The sequence below is a fragment of the Cervus canadensis genome, chromosome 18, assembly GCF_019320065.1.
Source record: "Cervus canadensis isolate Bull #8, Minnesota chromosome 18, ASM1932006v1, whole genome shotgun sequence".
Taxonomy (NCBI): domain Eukaryota; kingdom Metazoa; phylum Chordata; class Mammalia; order Artiodactyla; family Cervidae; genus Cervus; species Cervus canadensis.
In genome coordinates this window covers 48,694,522-48,710,613 of record NC_057403.1, presented here as the reverse complement: position 1 = coordinate 48,710,613, position 16,092 = coordinate 48,694,522, and the positions used below count along the sequence as shown (strand labels likewise).

The following is a 16,092-nucleotide window of genomic DNA, read 5'->3' as shown; positions in this document are numbered from 1 at the left end:
TCAAAGGGTATATTGGGACCTCCCTGGCGGTCCAGTGGTTAAGAATCTGCCTGTCACTGTAGGGAACATGGGTTCAATACTGGGTCTGGAAAGATGCCACACGCCTCAGAGCAACTAAGCCCATATACCACTACTACTAAGCCCACGCTCTAAAGCCAGTGCTCTGCAACAAGCAAATCCACCATAATGAGAAGCCTGTACACCGCAACGAAGAGTAGCCCCCAGTCACTGCAACTGAAGAAAACCTGCACAGAAATAAGTAAATAAATAAAATTGTAAAGGGTATATGCAGGTTTGATCCCTGGGTCAGGAAGATCCCCTGGAGAAGGGAATGGCAACCCACTCCAGTATTTTTGCCTGGAAAATCCCATGAATAGAAAAGCCTGGTAGGCTAGAGTCCATGCAGTCGCAAAGAGTCGGACACAACTGAGCAACCAACACTTTAATATAATTATTTGAGTCATGAGGTGGTTCTACAGCAGCCCTCATGGCAAATGTCTGGATCCTGCTGATAAGTATAGTTTGCTTGCTGTCTAAGGTAGGAGGTCATCATCATCAAGCAGTCGCTCGGTTGTATCTGACTCTTTGCAACCCCGTGGTCTGCCAGGCTCCTCTGTCCAGGGACTTCTCCAGGCAAGAATACTGGAGTGGGTTGCCAGTTCCTTCTCCAGGGGATCTTCCCGACCCAGGGACTGAACCCAGGTCTCTGTCATTGCATGCAGATTCTTTACACAATCACTGACAAATAAAAGACTAAAGCAGTCACCCCCTTAGACGCTGAGCACTTTTGGGGGGTGAGGGGCTAGGGGGGCAGGACTCAGCTCAGCTGTGGCATGAAAGGGATCTTTCTGAGAGCCCTTGCTCACTAGGGATTAGAAGTATATGGTGGGGACACAGGGTCAGAATCTCTGGTTGCCTCCTTAAGTAGCAAAATCATCTGGTTCTAGTTTTGTTTCTATATTTGTTGATGTTATAGTTGAGCCAATTTTTTCAGAGATTTTTTCCTTTACTTGTGATTATTTAAAACTAGAGGGGAAATTTAAGATCAATAAAGCCATAAAAGGGTGAGCAAAGGGAAAATGTTTAAAATATGAGATGTATTTTCTAGTGAAAAAAACTCGAACATTTCTCAAAATTAAAATATAGACTATAACTTTGAGAAGGCCTGGGCACTAGGTGTTTCTAGAATCTGGGAATATGGAGTCAAAAACTTAGAGACCAGCTAGCTAGTGCCACCACCACAGATTAGGTGGTAAGGACTGCCAGGCCTTGGGGTAACATTTCCCTCTCCTGCCTTCTGGCTCATCAAGCTAGTTGCTTTATCTGAGATGTGGGGAAATGTCTTGGCCTCACCCTCCTAAATTAAAACACAGTTTGTGGGACTTCCCTGATGATCCAGTGGTTAAGATTTTGCCTTCCATTGCAGGGGGTGCTGGTTTGATCCCTGGTCAGGGAACTAAGATCCCATATGTCTCACCGCCAAAAAGCCAAAACACATTGTAACAAATTCAATAAAGATATTTAAAATGATGGCCCACACCAAAAAAATATTTTTAAAAAATTTGCATTGAATCTACAAGGAATGATGGGTGCCCTCATTGCCTCCCGAGAATCCCTCTGAGAAGCCCCTCTCTACAGTTCTCCTGAGCTCCATGCAGCTCCCAGGAAATGTTCTGCTTCTTCTCACCTCTTCATCTTGAACTGGTGAGATCTCGTTCATCCTCACATCTTAGCACAGAGGTCACTTCCTCCAGGAAGCCTTCTTGGACTCCCACCTTCCTTCCACCTTCCCCATGCTTGGGTCAGGTGTGTCATGTTCTTATGGTCTTGTGTGCCCCCACCCCATGGTTAACTCTGCGCATCATATTACAACAGATTATCTTCCTCTCCATCTCCCTCCTTAGGCTATAGTCTAAGATGACCCAAACCCCATCTGCATTGTTCACTTACCACTGTGAACCCAGTGCCTACCCCAGAGCCTGGCACCCAGTTATATTCGATAAGTGAAAGACAGAAAGGACATCTCCAAGAGGTAATGTGATACTATAGATAACTTGGTATTCTAGCCATAACATACATTCTAACCATAACACATATGGGGTTTCAATTTTCTCATATGTAAGATAAGGGTAAAATACCTACTTCCAAAGGAACTTAAGGAAATTAGAAGCAACTCTTTATGTGACTGTGCTCAGCCAACAGAGGCCAGCATTGATAGCTGAGGGCTGACCCTCTAGGAAGGGGCATTAAACTTTTAATATCATGCTCCTAGTCGTGGGAGTTTCAGTGAACCTACCTCATTCTCTGGCCTGCTCCCACCCAGTTAGTGATCCCATGTAAACTTACAACTATATGACATTATATTCTCCAAACCATGGAGATAGCAAAAAAGATCAGCAGTTTTCAGAGGTCTAGGGGAGGGGTATATATAGGCTGAGCAAAGGGGATTTTTAGGGCAGTTTGACTATTCAGTATGACGCTTGATGGCATTCGCATGCCAGTACACGTTTGTCAAAACCCATAGAAGGTACAACACAAGGAGTGAACCTTAATGCAAACTATGGACTTTGATAGATAATAATAATATATCAATGTTGACTCATCAACTGTAACAGATATCCCCCACTAGTGCAAGCTATTAATAATAGGAGAAACTGAGGGTGTGGTGAAGGGTAAAAGTGAACCCTATATTTTCTGCTCAATTTTTCTCTAAACCAAAAACTGCTCAAAAAATAAAGTCTAATAATTAGAAAAAAGGGTTGAACAAGGTCAAGGCTCACCTGTGGCCATCCCCAGTGCCCAGGCCCATACCTTGTTGAAGAGCTTGTTGTGCAATGCTGTGGGTGCCTTCCCCATCACCTTGGTGAAAACCACTGAGAGGCAAATGCTCACAAAGATTGAAAACAGGCCGCTGAGGCCAAACACCAGTTGGTAAAAGGGCAGCTGAGGATTGTCCAGTATGTCACCTGGGTCTGCAGCGGTCCAGTTGCTCTCTTGACTGCTATTATTCTTCAAGAAAGGACAAGAAGTATGGTGTGATAAGAAATATGCTTCATCTTTGTCCCCCATTCCTGACACACAAGTCCTAAAACTTTTGCAGTTTCCTAGGTGATGGGGGTGCTTGGGGCTTCATTTGTGGTAATATTTGGCCTTGGACTCTGGCTTCTGACACAGGTGCTTCTAAGACCTTTGAGGCCTCTGGACAATGAAAGAGTCTTTTGTAGCTAATGAGATGACTAGGGGCTGGGGACTCCTAAATAGCTTCAGGATTGGGGCTGGTCACCAGAAAGACCAAGTCATGAGTCCAAGCTTGGAACGTTCAGCCCTACTCCCATCTTCTGGAAATGGGAAGAAGCTGGAATTTTAGTTTATGATTCATCATGTCTACATGTTAAAGTGAAAGTCGCTCAGTCGTGTCCGACTCTTTGCAACCCCATGGACAATACAGCTCATGGAATTCTCCAGGCCAGAATAGTGGAATGGGTAGCCTTTCCCTTCTCCAAGGGATCTTCCCAACCCAGGGGTCTCCCACATTGCAAGCAGATTCTTTACCAGCTGAGCCACAAGAGAAGCCCAAGAATACTGGAGTGGGTAGACTATCTCTTCTCCAGTGGATCTTCCCAAACCAGGAATTGAACTTGGGGTCTCCTACTTTGCAGGCGGATTCTTTAAAACTAAGCCACAAGTTGAAGCCACGATAAAAAAAATCTGAAAGCATGGTGTTCAGAGAGCTTCCAGGTTGGTGAACACATCCATGTGCTAGAAGGGTGGTGTACCCCAACTCTATGGAAACAGAAGCTCCTGCACTTTGGACTCTTCTGTACCTCACCCTAAATATGTTTTCATCTGGCTCTGCATCTGCATCACTTACTATATCCCTTATTTAAAAACTGATAAAAGTATTTCCCTAAGTTCTGTGAGCCATTATAGAAAATTATCAAACCCAAAGAGGGAGTCATGGGAATCCCCAATTTATAGCTGATTCATCAGAACTACAAAAACAACAGAATGATCTCTTCGTTTCCAAGGCAAACCATTCAATAGCACAGTAATCCAAGTCTATGCCCCAACCACTAATGCAGAAGAAGCTGAAGTTGAATGGTTCTATGAAGACCTACAAGACCTTCTAGAACTAACACCCAAAAAAGATGTCCTTGTCATCATAGGGGGCTAGAATGCAAAAGTATGAAGTCAAGAGATACCTGGAGTAACAGGCAAATTTGGCCTTGGAGTACAAAATAAAGCAGGGCAAAGGCTAACAGAATTTTGCCAAGAGAACACACTCATCATAGCAAACATTCTCTTCCAACAACACAAGAGAAGACTCTACACGTGGACATCACCAGATGGTCAATACCAAAATCAGATTGATTATATTTTTTGCAGCCAAAGATGCAGAAATTCTATACAGTCAGCCAAAACAAGACCGGTAGCTGAGTGTGGCTCAGATCATGAACTCTTTATTGCCAAATTCAAACTTAAATTGAAGAAAGTAGGAAAAACCACTAGACCATTCAGGTATGACCTAAATTAAACCTCTTGTGATTATACAGTGGAAGTGACAAATAGATTCAAGGGATTAGATCTGATAGAGTGTCTGAAGAACTATTGACAGAGGTTCATGACATCATACAGGAGGCAAGATCAAGATCAAGATCTTCCCCAAGAAAAAGAAATGCAAAAAAGCAAGATGGTTGTCTGAGGAATACTTACAAATAGCTGAGAAAAGAAGAGAAGCTAAAGGCAAAGGAGAAAAGAAAAGATATACCCATCAGAATGCAGAGTTCCAAAGAAGAGCAAGGAGAGATAAGAAAGCCTTCCTTAGTGATCAGTGCAAAGAAATAGAGGAAAACAATAGAATGGGAAAGACTAGAGATCTCTTTAAGAAAATTAGAGATACCAAGGGAACACTTCATGCAAAGATGGGCACAATAAAGGACAGATAAAGATGGGCACAATAAATGGTAAGGACCTAACAGAAGCAGAAGATATTAAGATGAGGTGGCAAGAATACACAGAAGAACATACAAAAAAGATCTTAATGACCCAGATAACCACAATGGTGTGATCACTTGCCTAGAGCCAGACATCCTGGAATATGATGTCAAGTGGGCCTTAGGAAGCATCACGATGAACAAAGCTAGTGGAGGTGATGGAATTCCGGTTGAGCTATTTCAAACCCTAAAAGATGATGCTGTGAAAGTGCTGCACTCAATATGCCAGCAAATTTGGAAAACTCAACAGTGGCCACAGGACTGGAAAATGTCAGTTTTCATTCCAATCCCAAAGAAAGGCAATGCCAAAGAATGCTCAAACTACTGCACAATTGCACTCATCTCACACGCTAGTAAAAGTAATGCTCAAAATTCTCCAAGACAGGCTTCAACAATACATGAGCCATGAACTTCCAGATGTTCAAGATGGATTTAGAAAAGGCAAAGAAACCAGAGATCAAATTGCCAACATCTGCTGGATCACAGAAAAAGCAAGAGAGTTCCAGAAAAACATCTACTTTATTAACTACACCAAAGTCATTGACTGTGTGCATCACAACAAACTGGAAAATCCTTAAAGAGAATAGAATACCAGACCACCTTATCTGCCTCCTGAGAAATCTGTATGCAAGTTAAGAGGCAACAGTTAGAACTGGACATGGAGCAACAGACTGGTTCCAAATAGGGAAAGGAATACATCAAGGCTGTGTATTGTCACTCTGCTTATTTAACTTATATGCAGAGTACATCATACAAAATGCCGGGCTAGATGAAGCACAATCTGGAATCAAGATTTCCGAGAGATACATAATAACCTCAGATACACAGATGACACCACCTTTATGGCAGAAAGGGAAGAAGAACTAAAGAACCTCTTGATGAAAGTGAAAGAGGAGAATGAAAAAGCTGGGTTGAAACTCAACATTCAAAAAACAAAGATCATGACATCTAGTCCCATCATTTCATGGCAAATAGATGGGGAAACAATGGAAACAGTGAGAAACTTTATTTTCTTGGGCTGCAAAATCACTGCAGATGGTGACTGCAGCCATGAAACTAAGACGCTTGCTTCTTGGAGGAAAAGCTATGACCAACCTAGACAGCATGTTAAAAACCAGAGACATTACTTTGCCAACAAAGGTCCGTCTAGCCGAAGCTATGGTTTTTCCAATTGTCATGTATGGATGTGAGAGTTGGACAATAAAGAAAGCTGAGTGCTGAAGAATTGATGCTTTTGAACTGTGGTGTTGGAGAAGACTCTTGAGAGTCCCTTGGTCAGCAGGGAGATCAAACCAGTCCATCCTAAAGGAAATCAGTCCTGAATATCCATTGGAAGGACTGATGCTGAAGCTGAAACTCCAATACTTTGGAAAAGATCCTGATGTTGGGGAAGATTGAAGGCGGGAGGAGAAGGGGATGACAGGAGATGAGATGATTGGATGGCATCACTGACTCAATGGACATGAGTTTGAGCAAACTCCAGGAGCTGGTGAAGGACAAGGAAGCCTGGTGTTCTGCAATTCATGAGGTTGCAAACAGTCAGACATGACTGAGCGACTGAACTAAACAAAACATCTAGACTTGTGATTGGCACATGAGCAGTCTTATGGGACTGAACCCTTAACCTGTGAGGTGTTGCTAACACTGGATAGGTAGTAACAGAATGGAACTGAATTGTAGTACACCCAGCAAGTGTCCAGGGAGTTGGAGAACTGGTTGATACAGAGGGGAGAAAAAAAAAAACCTGCACTTTGGGTATCAGAGAAATTATGTGTGGAGAGAGGAAAACTGTGAGTTTTCTTTTTTAGAGGTTCAGATCATCTGAGTTCAGGGTGAAATTCAGCAGGGAGAAAAATCTGTCTTCCTGGGGCTACAGAAGACTCAGCAGCCAGCAGAAGGTGAAACTATACGTTAAAACCTCCCTGCTCCCTCCCCACTGCTCTGTGCTGTTCCCCTGGACCACTACAGCATCAGTCTCAGTGGCCTATCTCCTTGATCCAGCTCTTGCCTCCACTCCATTGCCGGCTCTACCCTGATTGTTCCAAACTCAACTCCACTACCACTAGGACTTCTATGCATCCCTCCTCAATGCATCTCTGTCCTAAGGCAGCCTGCTGTTGATATGAGCCTCTTCTCTTCTGGCAGGGTAGGAAATGGCTGGATAAATTACTTCACTCTATGCTGTTAGAAATCTGTGCTAGATGTTCATCTAACATCACCTCTGCCTCCTTCCACACTCTCCACTGTGATTCAGGGAAGACCTTGAGAACTGTTTCTCAGACTCCTTGCCAGCATGGTCTTAGGTTAGATTCTATGAAAGAGAGGCACTCACAGGAAATCTAAAGGCTGAAAGAGAAGCCATTATACTCTGGTGGCAATTGTGGACAGGTGCATGGAGTGTGGAGTTAGGCCAGTGGTTAGTAGGCATCCTTCCAAGGATCAGCCCATTTAGTGCCGCCTGCTGCCAAAATTCCTGGAGTCTGCTTTCCCTCTCTCTTCCAGCCCTTCCAATGGCTGTGTAGCCTCTAACTTGTGGATTAACTCTTTGAAGCTCTAAATATTTCAAGCGGCTCCTGCTTTCCTGACCAAACTCCTTCTGAAACATGACTCAAAAGTTAACCAAATAGAGTGTTTGAAAAACGCGGCCTGGATTCAGAGCACAGAGTTCAAGGCACATTGATGTCTCAGGGCAGGCTCCTTCTCCTCTCTGAGAATAATTTCTGCAAATACAAAATGGGGACAACGATACCTACCTCAGAATGAGGTTGGGAAGATTAATGAATTAATTTGGCACATAACGGCTGAGAGCTCCAGAACCCTCAACACGAACAACCCTGTCCAAACTCCTGCACTAAAAGACTTGACCGAACTCTAGCATGGCTCCTAGAGGCTAAGTCATGTGCCTTGGAGGACCCCAGCTCTCCCCACCTTCATTAAAGTGCCTCTGCCAGGAAAATCTACTGTTTGTTCCAGCCTGCACCTGTGGACAGGCCCCTGATCTCTCTTCCTCAGAGCAGTTACTAAGAAGCACTCAAAGCTGTGACTGTGTATCTCTTGCAACTCAGAAGCATCTTTCTTAAAGATCTGAGAATGATTCCTTTAAAATGTAATCCTCAGAAGGGACAGAGCCTCTGTAGCCCACTCTCTGCGGGAGGAGAAAGCTGGCTGCAGACACTGATGGCTTAATTGTACTGACACTCACCAGCCTTTTGTACTTTTTCATTCTCTGACCCAGCAGAGCCCCGGCTTCCCCTCGTCTCTCATTCTGCCTTTCAAAAGCCCAAATCACTTCTGTGCAAGTCATACTGGAGCTCAGCTTTTTCCCTGCTGTCAGGAGTGATGGATAAAACTTCTCTTCCCTTCTCTAACTCATATTAGAGCAGACTGCAAAGCATTCTTGGTGTCAAGAGCTGTTTGGGGACAGAAACCTCTTGCTTTTATTCCTAGGAGACTGTACAGGTGACCTCTTGCTCTGTGAACACAGGATGCCCAGCTGGGAGGGAGCCCCAGAGTTTCAGCTCCCAAGGGTTCCCTCTAGGGCCCCTTTCATCAGCGTGGCAAGGGCAGGTACTGGGCTTGCCATGGGCTTCTCTAATCCATACCCATGGGGCCCCAAGGAATAAGAAGCTCCCCCATCCCACCCAGGTCCACAGAAATGCACCCCACCCCCACATGGCACTCACCCCTGAGCCCTGCCCCAGCCAGTAGCTCAGCCACCAGAAGTTGAACACCATGAAGAAGACCATTATCACCATGAGAAGGAAAATCAGGCCACAGACCACGTAACCTGGGGGTAGAGAGGTGCCAAAAGAAGGTACATGGCCACACCAGGTCCTTGGATCTTCCTCAGACACCCTAGAAGACTAGAAAGAGCTGGGTTCCAAGATTAGAAAGCCCTGGGTTCAAATCCTGGCACAAACTACTTACAAGCTATATGAGCCTGGGCGAGGGACCTAATGTCAGTGACATTCCACTTCCTTACATACGAGATGGTGACGGTAGTCCAGCCAGCCTCAAGGGGCTGCTCTAAAGATGCTATGAGGTAACGTGTGTCAAGTACCCACCCCAGTGCCTGGTTATGTGAGCAGTGTTCTAGAGAAGCTGGTTCCCCTTATGTAAGTCCTGAGGGTTCAACATTCAAAATAACAACAGCTACCTTTCACTATTATGTACCAAGTGCCAGGTAGAGTACAAAATATATGAATTATTTTTGAATTCAGAACGCCTATCGCCAAGTCTCCAAGGGAGGAAGTAACTTGCCCAAAGTCATAGAGCTGGTGAGTGGTGAAGCCAAGGATGGGAAAACCTAGGGTACACACCTTCCTTTCCCATCTACCTCTTGCCCTGGCACTCTACCCACCTATCCAGTCTGTGCCCCATGCCCATATTCTTTTTCTTGAATTCTTCCTTAAGCTCCACCCAAGGGCCAACTCTCTTTGATGACATCTGAGACCATGCTTGGTCCCAGAGATCTCTCTCTCTCTTGCTACCGGTGGATGAATGTCTTAATTCTCCAGTTAGATTACAGGGTAGGTTCTCAGGCAACTTTATACACCCTCCCCTCCAGAACTCGGCAAGAGCCTGGTTCATAATAGGTACGTCCTAAATACAGATCAATTGGTTTTTTTGGTTCATTCATTGCATTTCACAAGTATTTGCTGCTCTCCTGCTCTGGTCAGGCCCTGTGTTACATCCTGTAAGGATGTTCACAGTGGAAGGGGTGAGGATGGTAATCCCCTACACACAGCCCTCTTCTTCCTCCCTAGACAGGTAGAGAGAAGACACACCTTGTACAGGGCTAGGTTCCAAAATCAATGAAGAATAAAAAGTTGGCATGGAGTCAAAATTACTCTCAAAAATTAAGTTACTCAAAACCACAGTAGCGTATACTTGGTTCATGTTTACAACATTGTACAGTTATATATGCGTGAATTTGGTAACATACACCATTAAATAAAGCAGAAGCTTTGAAACTTTTTATTGCCATCCACCTTCAGATATACAGTCTAATACATAATAAAATGAAAGCTTCACCAATATCACTTCTGCAGATATTTTCTACTTTAGTCACATTTCTACTCTCATTGCTACTTACGACCCACTCAGTTGATTTCACAGCCCACTAGTGGGCTAGGACCTGCAGAATGAAAAACACTGAGATAAAGAGTACGGTGGCACTCTTTATTTCAGTAAAAATATTAATGATATTTGCTTATATTTCTTATTTTCTATATTCCTAATACTTATTCGGGATCTTAATCCTGTCAGACTGCTCGTCCCAAGGCTAGCTAATTCCTAGAGACAGCAAGTAACTCCTTGCAAGCACACCTTTGATATACAAATGAACCAATCCACAGCCCACCCTCCCAATAACCTCTCTTATCAAACTCTCACCCACCAAGCCAATATTCGCCCTCCCCTAAATTACCTTAAGACCAGGTATCAGACAACTAGGACCACCACTATAGCAATGAGCCCTCCAGAATTGTTCAAGCCATCCAATCCTAAGCTTACTCAGTAGGGCTACCCTGCCTCACCCTCTTCTTCCCACGGAAACCCCAATAAAGGCTCTGGGCCCTGCTTCTCTTACCACTCCTCAGCCTCCTAAGCAACGCTGGGGCTTCCCCATGTGGTCCTTCATGGCATGCCATGCCTATTTCTAGGCAAAAAAACCATAAACTTTTCCCTTCATGAAAATAATTTACATGTCTATATGCCTTGACATATTTGATTTTTTAAATGTCAGGTATATTAACACAAATACACATGGAAACATAATTTCTGGCACTGACTACAGTGTTAGAGTTATTATAGTTGAGTATGGCTGGAATTATGCAAGTTGAACTCATGAATGGCATGACCCTTTGTGTCCCCCTACCTCCCATGACCTTGAACATTCCAGTCTGACCCAGCTTCGTGCATAGGCCTGGCCTGGGGCAGCTAACAGCCCATACCTCCGCCTGCCTGGATGTAGTGGTGGTAGACTGTCCACTTCAAGGACCCTTCTTCCATCTTCTCCTTCTGTGTGAGCTGATTTTCCAGCACTGGATCAGGGAAAAGAAAAAGGAAACAGTGTGCCTCCCAATCTCCTATATCTCCTTCCTGGTCAGGAAGAGTCCTTGCAAAGCCTTCTGTTCAGGCTGCCACCAGTACCCCACCCAGGTCTAACTCTAACCAGCAGAGTTTGCCAGCCATTCAATAGACCCTGGAGGGCCTGAGGTTCCCAAGGGCTGGATGGGTTGAGAGAGAGAGCGGGAGAGAAGCAAGAAAGCAGTGACCTGGGACCAGAACTGTCATCATGATACTGTACAGCTTCAAGAAGCAAATCACTTAACCTGTCTGTTTCCTCATCTGACAACTGGCAGGCCTACAGATAATTACTAAGATGCTTTGTAGCAATATGCTTCTGAAACAGCTCTTCAAAACAGGTGTGACACCAGCCCAAGCACACACTTGGCCTACAGCAGGGCAGAGAAACATCAGTAGATGTTGTCAACGTTGTCAATGACAACCACAACAGCAGCAACAGGAGACAGCAGTGTGGGGGATACCTATTGTTTCTGCCTGTCGCTCTCCCTTCTTCTAACAGCAACACCACAATTTTCCCAGGAGAAGACAGCCCTCTTTGTGGAATTTTAATCTTGAGGGAAATTAGACTAGGATGGAAAACATCTGAAGCAGGTTTTCTTCAAAAGGATTCTATACCTGTTCCTGCTATTCTAGACTCCAAAGTTACTGAGGTCTGGTACTCCGACTTTTTTTTTTCAATCTGCCAACACATTATTTTTCTGCCCAAATTGGCTTCTGATCTTTGCAGCTGAAGACTCTATTTGTGACAGATGTGCCAGGCACTGTCCTAACCCTCAGGACCTCTTCTAATCTCCACTATGGTGTTGTAATAGAAGCACAATTATCTCCACTTTTGCCAGTGAGGGTTCAGAGAGTTTAACCTGTTTGGCCAAGGTCACACAGCTTTGAGAGCAGTAGACCTGGAATTCTAATTCAGGACCTGTGTTACTTTAAAAATGAAAGTCTTTCTTGTCTGCTACCTTGTCTCAGAAAATAGCAAAATCTTCAATAAGCATACTAAAAGATGTTCAGCTTCACCTTTTGAATGCCCAGGACTGGGACTAATTTATTTCTGACTTTCAGTGGCATTGTTCTCAAAAAATGCATAATGAATTAACGGCCCAGAAATCTTGCAAAGTTTAAATTTGAGTCACTTGAGGTCAAGCCTCATTCTGCCTCTGCACACCCTCAGCTGTTCCCCCAGTACTCACTTTCTGGTTGCTTCAGGCCTCCTGGCCAGCACAGTCCTTACCCCACAGCCCTCCAATACTTGGATCTGTACCCTATATGAGTAATATCTGGCATCCCATTCAGTGAGTGACAAGGCCTGGTCTCACATTCAGGAGGAAACGCCAGAGCCTGTGGGATGCAGACAGGCAGGCAGAGGGTTTCACTCTGCTCCCAGGTGAAAGCACTATTTCATTCAGCACTATTACCAGCATTTTCATTGAGAAGCTCTTCCTGGCAAGCGGTCTGGGCCTGACCTTCCAGCTGTAGCTCCTCTTCTGTCTTTGCGACTCCCTGCAACACACCCTGGGGAGAAAGCACAACCCATGGATGCAGGGAATGGTCCACCCAGTTGGATCAGAAGTGAGGACGGGGTAGGGGAAAATCACCTGTGTGGCTTTCCCGTGCATCTTCTGGATGAGCTGGGCATATCGTCCCCTCTTCTGTATGAGCTCACTGTGAATTCCTTTTTCACAGATTTTTCCATCTTCAAATAAAATGATCTCGTCACAAAACTCTAAATACTGAAGAGTCAGAAGAAATAAGATCTTCAATAAGCATACTAAAAGATGCTCAACTTCACTATTCAAAAGGAAAATTTTAAATCCTGAGAAAATATTTTATATCACCAGTTTGCCAAAAACTCAAACACTGGACAATCCCAAGTATTGATAATGACTAGGGGTAAGACACCCTTATGGCATAAAGTGAAGAAGAACTAAAGAGCCTCTTGATGAAAGTGAAAGAAGAGAGTGAAAAGTTGGCTTAAAGCTCAACATTCAGAAAACTAAGACCATGGCATCTGGTCCCATCACTTCATGGCAAATAGATGGGGAAACAGTGGAAACAGTGGCTGACTTTATTTTTCTGGGCTCCAAAATCACTGTGGATGGTGATTACAGTCATGAAATTAAAAGACCCTTACTCCTTGGAAGGGAAGTTATGACCAACCTAGACTGCATATTAAAAAGCAGAGACATTACTTTGCCAACAAAAGTCCGTCTAGTCAAGGCTATGGTTTTCCCAGTAGTCATGTATGGGTGTGAGAGTTGGACTATAAAGAAAGCTGAGCACCAAAAAATTGATGCTTTTGGACTGTGGTGTTGGAGAAGACTCTTGAGAGTCTCTTGGACTGTGAGGAGATCCAACCAGTCCATTCTAAAGGAGATCAGTCCTGGGTGTTCATTGGAGGGACTGATGTTGAAGCTGAAACTCCAATACTTTGGCCAATTGATGTGAAGAGCTGACTCATTTGAAAAGACCCTGATGCTAGGAGGGATTGGGGGCAGGAGGAGAAGGGGACGACAGAGGATGAGATGGTTGGATGGCATCACTGACTTCAATGGACATGGGTTTGGGTGGATTCCAGGAGTTGGTGATGAACAGGGAGGCCTGGTGTGCTGCGGTTCATGGGGTCGCAAAGAGTCGGACACGACTGAGCTACTGAACTGGACTGAAAGAGACTCTTACAAAACTGGGGGGTGGGGGAGAGCAGTGGGGAGAGGCCTGCATAAGTTGGTACAGCTACTTTGAAAAACAATTTTATAATATCTAGTAAAATTAAAGATTTTTGAAGAATTATGAACCAATAATTCTACTCCTAAAATACTTCCCTAAAAAAAGCCCTCTCAAACACATGCATAGAAACACATGTATAAGAATGTATCAACATACTGAAGCATTTTTTTGTAAAAGTGAAAAATGGGAAACAACCTAAATATCCATCCTGGAGAAGTAAATTCTGGGATATTCAGATATTGTAATACAGTACTAGTAAGAAAGAAATGAAATTCCATGCATCCACATGGAAGATCTTAAAAATGCAATGTTGACTAGAAAAGCAAATTACCTAAGGACACAGAAAGTAAAATATTGATTATAAGTTTTTAAATATTCAAAAGGACACTTGCTCTGTCTGGGTTCATACATATGTTGTAAAAGTGTGAAGACACACACGGGAACAGTGAACAGCCAGTGAGGGGCAGGAAGGAGGGAAGGGGCCATCAACGTTGGACTGTGATGCGTCATCTGGGAGGCAGTTACATGGGCTTTCTCTAGGTTATTTTCTAACCCGTTTTTATGTCTTACATATTTTATACCAAAAATACTAAAGCCAAAATAGGACAAGGATAAATAATAACAGGGTCTGGCTAGGGAAAATGACCCATGAGAGACAGCACCCAGCACGGCCAGTGCACTTAACGGAAGAACGTGCGACTTGGCGAATTCTTCTCTGAGGGCGTTTCCTGTAACTTCAAAAGCAGGGGCCCGCCCACACAACTTTGAAGATAAAGGAGCCCTTAAAATTTAGTTTCAAAATAACAGTTTAAAAAAAAATTCTGTAAAGCAATTATCCTTCAATAAAAAACAATCTTAAAAAATCTAGTTTCAATATTTACCAACTTATCTTCTCCACATGGAAAGCAGAGAACATCAAGTTCTTTGCAATCCTCTCTGACTTTGGGGTCTGTCTGAGATACGAAGGGGTATCTGCCGGGAGGCTGTTATTGATCATGCTGCGATGGCAGGGGCTTGAAGAGCTACATTATCTGTCAATCATGGCCAGAGCCCTGGAAGGGTGGTCACCTGCAGCTGGTGGGTCACCAGGATGACGGTCTTCCTCCTGAGCATCTTCTTAAAGCACTCCTCAAAGATATGCTTCCCCACGTGGGCGTCCACGGCCGAGAGTGGGTCGTCCAGCAGGTAGAGTTCACGGTCAGAGTAGATGGCACGGGCCAGGCTGATCCTCTGCTTCTGCCCCCCTGAGAGGTTGAGGCCCCGCTCCCCAATCTGTGGACAGGCAGCCAAAGGCACTGTGTCTGGAGGGTGATTCAGCCAACTGTGCCCCCACCAGCCAGGTGGGCAGGTGGACAGACTAACCCCACACTCCTGGACCCTAATGATTTGACACCTCTGGCACTCAAAATATTTTTCACAATCTCGACTTCCCAGTGGTTAACGGTCCACCTGCCAACACAGGGGACGTGAGTTCGATCCCCAGTCCGGAAAGCTTCCACGTGCCACCAGGCAACTAAACCCATGTGCCGCAATTACTGAACCTATGTTCTAGAGCCCGCATGCTGCAACTATTGAAGTCTGGAAGCCCTTAGAGCCTGTGTTCAGTGACAAAAGAAGCCAGCACAATGAGAAGCCCGAGCACTGCAACTAGAGAGTAGCCCCTGCTCTCTGCCACTAGAGAGAGCTTGGGTGCAGCAATGAAGACCCAGCACAAACAAAAATTCATAATTACGTACAAAGAAAATAAAAATATTTTTCACAATATGCCTAGTAAGGGATGATAAAACTGATGTTCAGTTAACTGAAATTTGCCATTCATGATAAGATATATTTTTTCTAAATTGGTTGGCTTGTCAGGAAGCAAATTAAACTTTTAACAGTTTAGCTCATAAAAATAAATCGCTTATTCCCAAGAAACAGCACCTCCTTACATCTTACAATGGCTTTAAATTCCTGTTGGCTGCACATGTCAACTGGTGGGCTCACTGGCCTGGGTTAGGGGTATTGCCCAAGACCAAGACTGTATTGTAGCTGAGGTGGTAGGCGGGCTTGTCATGTCAGGAGTCGAGGGTGCCAACCAGAATCACTGGGTGGTTGGTCTGGAGTCCCCTAGCAGGCTAGCACTTCAGGCAGGGGCTGGCTGGCCCATCCCTACGTCAGGTCCTGAGGACGTGACAGCCAGGGTCTAAGTTCTATCCCTGCTGGACCCTGAACCCTGGTGACATTGTAGAGGAGAAGCAAAGTTTAAAGAGCAGTGGGGTGACCTCTTGTCTCTGCTCTGCCT

The 16,092-nt window shown here is 44.5% G+C and overlaps 1 protein-coding gene across 3 annotated transcripts in view; it reads right to left on the bottom strand.

Moving 5' to 3' along the window:
* Positions 1-16,092, bottom strand: part of ABCC11 (ATP binding cassette subfamily C member 11) — an 81,402-nt gene that overhangs the window by 19,714 nt on the left and 45,596 nt on the right. For all 3 annotated transcript variants that reach the window (XM_043437803.1, XM_043437804.1, XM_043437802.1), the window contains 6 exons: positions 14,877-15,080; positions 12,680-12,814; positions 12,500-12,596; positions 10,949-11,038; positions 8,678-8,781; positions 2,812-3,009 (listed from right to left, as the gene is read on the bottom strand). In XM_043437803.1, coding sequence (XP_043293738.1) covers positions 2,812-3,009; positions 8,678-8,781; positions 10,949-11,038; positions 12,500-12,596; positions 12,680-12,814; positions 14,877-15,080 — 828 coding nt within the window. The remainder of the gene's footprint in view (positions 1-2,811; positions 3,010-8,677; positions 8,782-10,948; positions 11,039-12,499; positions 12,597-12,679; positions 12,815-14,876; positions 15,081-16,092) is intronic.